General features: G+C 36.7%; 2 protein-coding genes across 2 annotated transcripts; both read right to left on the bottom strand.

The window, feature by feature from the left end:
* Positions 1-425: 425 nt before the first annotated feature.
* Positions 426-1,520, bottom strand: LOC141701018 (uncharacterized). The gene is made up of 2 exons (XM_074504664.1): positions 1,387-1,520; positions 426-849 (listed from the first exon to the last, which is right to left on the bottom strand). The coding sequence occupies exons 1-2, from the start codon at positions 1,518-1,520 to the stop codon at positions 426-428; spliced, it is 558 nt and encodes a 185-aa protein (XP_074360765.1).
* A 1,027-nt stretch (positions 1,521-2,547) lies between these two features.
* Positions 2,548-3,439, bottom strand: LOC141701017 (uncharacterized). Its single transcript, XM_074504663.1, has 2 exons — positions 3,305-3,439; positions 2,548-3,018 (listed from the first exon to the last, which is right to left on the bottom strand). Exons 1-2 carry the CDS (start codon positions 3,437-3,439, stop codon positions 2,614-2,616), a joined length of 540 nt encoding a protein of 179 aa, XP_074360764.1. The 3' UTR covers positions 2,548-2,613.
* Between the last annotated feature and the right edge of the window lie 73 nt (positions 3,440-3,512).

Raw genomic sequence — 3,512 nt, 5'->3', positions numbered from 1 at the left:
CTGCAGAAATTAGTCAGCATGATTTTTTTTCTCCATCTTATTATGTTAATACTTAATCCATCATATTATCAGATAGAACTGAACTTGTACAACTATCTCTTGATTGCCATTTTTCATGGGAAAGGCATTCTTCATATGGAAATAAAGATACTATGAAATATCTCTGGCGCAGTCTCTGAATTGAATTTTTTCAGTAAAATATGATCTTCCAAAAGGGATAGAAACTTGAGCAGTGGCATGCAACAAGTTCCTAAAGGGCAACAAATGATTAGTACATGCAAATCTCTGTGTCTTGAACAGCAGAATAGCGTCCTGATACATAAAATGTTAAAAACTCTGCTATACAAACAGAATTTGTGCAGGGAACGGCTGAAAAAAACTTACACAATAAATGTTATGAAATGTAATATGTTTCTATTTATGTTTTAGAAGGCCTCCACATCCGGAAGGCCTAAAGCTGCCTCTGCTTCCTCAATGTCAAACTTGATTATCAAGTTGCCTTTTCTAGTAGGTTCCTTAGAGAAAGGCATTCCTTCTCCTTTAATAACTTCTTCATAGGGTGGACTGACACCGGAACCAAACGCTAGCATTAAACTACGGCCGTCAAGGGTATCAAGATGTGCAATGTAACCTGCCGATGCTTCTGTCAAAGAGATCTTTTGAGTGGCAATGAGATCTTGTCCAACCCTCTTGAAGACGCTATGAGGCTTTTCATCAATTATGAAAACAAGATCGGAGGGTATAACACCAGGTTTTTGGTCCCCTTTCTCTGAAAAAGTAATTTTTGTCCCCTTCTTCCAACGGGGCTTGATCTCAATCATAAGGATCTCCTCCTTTCTGGCTGGTCTCCTGCATAGTGAAAATCATGAAAGAGAATGTGTCCATCACTACTAATATGCAGATTCCAGTTATACAGGGCAACTGAGAACAGTCATTTTAGCATAAAGAGAAAAGAAATGGCAGTTGCCAGAATCTAGGAGGGAGGGGAATAGAGTTGCTTTGTTCTTTGTAAGGAAAGAGTCAGTGTAATTTTTTTTTCTTGACAACGCTTGATTTAATAATATGATTTATTATTAAGTTCAGAAATCTTCTTTATTTAATACATTTTAAGTGTCTAGGTATGCCTATAATTTACTTTCAATTTATAGGTCATGTAATTCATAGGATAACCACTATACATTTAAAATTAAGAATGTACCTGTTGTATTAATTGTGATTGATATTCTATGTTAGCATCATTGCTACAGTGTAACTTATAATATTAGCTTGAGATTACTGAGGATCATCCAACTCTTGCACTCTCGAATATGATTTTAGTTGAAGAAGATTACTACCCTTCTCTGCAGAGCTATCAAACAGAGTTTATGAGGTTGAACTCCTAGCTACCTATTCCCAGAAACATGAATGCAAGTGCAAGAAGCTTTCTTGCCAACACCCAATCTGAGTTTCCCCAGACCTAATGGCTTCCCAAAGAATCCAGGCCCGGCAAAAGGAAAGAAAAAACCACGTGAAAAGGGCATCTTTATCAAAGGTCAGGGGAGTTATAAGCTAAAGGCCACAAATTAATCTGTAGCTAACTTAAAATCAAAAGATAAAAAGAAAATGTTTATGAGTGCAAAGTGGAATGAGGGTGGTCTTATGTCTCAAAAACCTATTCAGATCATAGATAAAAATGGTCAGCCATCTAATGCTCAGGACAAAATAGTGAAGATGTCTGAGAATGGTTCGCTTATCGCAAAACATGCCTAGGAGCTCCTGAATAACCTGGACACCTGGTTTCTGATATCCAAGAAGGGGATTGCAGCAGGACAATTACTTGACCATCCAAGACCAAGTGCAGATGATAAACCAATCGTAGCAGGAGTGAATTTGGCTGGGCTGACAAAAGTGCAAGCTATGGAAAGATCAAGCATACATGGTGTAAGATACCAAATTGCCAGAGGGTGTCTTTTTTTTGTTGAAGAGGTGGTCCTACAATTGGCATTGCTAGAGGAGAATATGCGTTAAATCGGGGAGAATAGTCTGTAGCTCTTGGATTAATTACTCAAATATTAGGTGGTTATTTTTTTATTTAGTTTCAAGCGTCTTCTAAGTAATTAAGTTCTATGTCTCACTACGTTACCCCTATACAGACACAATTCACATTTAAATTCAGAGTGCCAAGTAATGCAGGCAACTCCGCTAAAACATAGCAAGTAAATATGCTACAAGTATCAGGAATAAGGTACATATTTACGGCTAGACTCCGCTAGACACTGCTATCCCGACAGGAATAAGGTACATGTTCTCAAATTAAACAGGTTGGAAGGAAGTCAAATTTAATAACTAAGAAGATAAAACAGAAAACAAATTTAAAAGAATCAACAACTCGTAAGTTCAATGATGATTCCATAAATAAAAGAATTAAACATAATATATTAACTACCTGTTAATTAGCAAATGCTGCAAGTCAATCAGAGGACGAAGAGATAGTTAACACCATAAAAATTAAACATCCAGATCATACAAGAGGTACATACTTTAACAGACTAATAAGCTTACCCGGTACCATCATTAGCAACATTCCTTGATATCTTCATCTTCTTAGTAGTTCCAAAGTACAAATCCTCAAGACTACAAGGCAATGTCCTCTCTATTGCTGCTTCTTTTTGCTTTGGCATACTCCCTGAGAAAACACCCATCTAAAAACTCTTGGAAGACATCATTAGGACTGCGACCATTAGACGAGTATATATTGGGCCTATCAGAACTAGCACCTCGTGGTGACACCTGACCTTTTGAACCTATACCATAAGGACTCCAACGATTAAACCTGTACATATTAGGCCAATCTAAACCAACACTTTGTGTTGGCACCTGACTTTTTAACCCATTACCATAAGGACTACGACGATTAGACCTGTACATATTAGGTCCATCAGAACCATCACCTGGTGGTGGTACCTGGCCTATTAACCCTTCCTCATCACCATTATGTTCAACGTCATAAACAACTCTCTTTTGGGGATCACTCAAAACCTGGGAAAAATAACATTATACATATACAATGGTCAAGATTAAATCACTAAATAGTAAATAAAACAACTGGGGTATGAAAAAGATGTGAACTTGCATATATATCACGAGCACACACATATTACCAGGCATTAATCAATAAGCTAAAAATCAAACCCTGATTTTGAAAAAAAACACACACAAACACTAAAAATCAATAATAAATTGAGTTGATACGTGGACACCCACGATTAAATTACACAAGTGTCGAGATTAAAACGATAATTAGGTAAAAAAGATAGGAGTTTACATCAAAAGCATCAGAAAGAATCTTGAATTTAGAGTCATCAAACTCCATCAAACCAAGCTTAAGATAAGCCTTTTTAAGATCATCATCGTTAGCGCTTCGATCGATTTGAAGAATTTTGTAGTAATCCACACCCATGTTTGAATGAATGAATAGCTTGTGTTGCACGTATATGATCACCCACCGTTGCGAGTATATAATTTTTTTGTCA

The sequence above is a fragment of the Apium graveolens genome, unplaced genomic scaffold (assembly GCF_009905375.1).
Source record: "Apium graveolens cultivar Ventura unplaced genomic scaffold, ASM990537v1 ctg322, whole genome shotgun sequence".
Classification (NCBI taxonomy): Eukaryota; Viridiplantae; Streptophyta; class Magnoliopsida; order Apiales; family Apiaceae; genus Apium; species Apium graveolens.
Note: the sequence above shows the minus strand (reverse complement) of the source record. Positions and strands in the feature narration are given on the sequence as shown.

Coding starts and splice junctions, on each gene's coding strand:
- LOC141701018 (XM_074504664.1), bottom strand. CDS start 1,520: ATGCCCTTTTCACGTGGTTTTTTCTTTCCTTTTGCCGGGCCTGGATTC. Junction 850..1,386: donor ATTCATGTTTCTGGGAATAG/GTAGCTAGGAGT, acceptor TTCACTATGCAG/GAGACCAGCCAGAAAGGAGG.
- LOC141701017 (XM_074504663.1), bottom strand. CDS start 3,439: ATGGGTGTGGATTACTACAAAATTCTTCAAATCGATCGAAGCGCTAAC. Junction 3,019..3,304: donor TTCTTTCTGATGCTTTTGAT/GTAAACTCCTAT, acceptor TATTTTTCCCAG/GTTTTGAGTGATCCCCAAAA.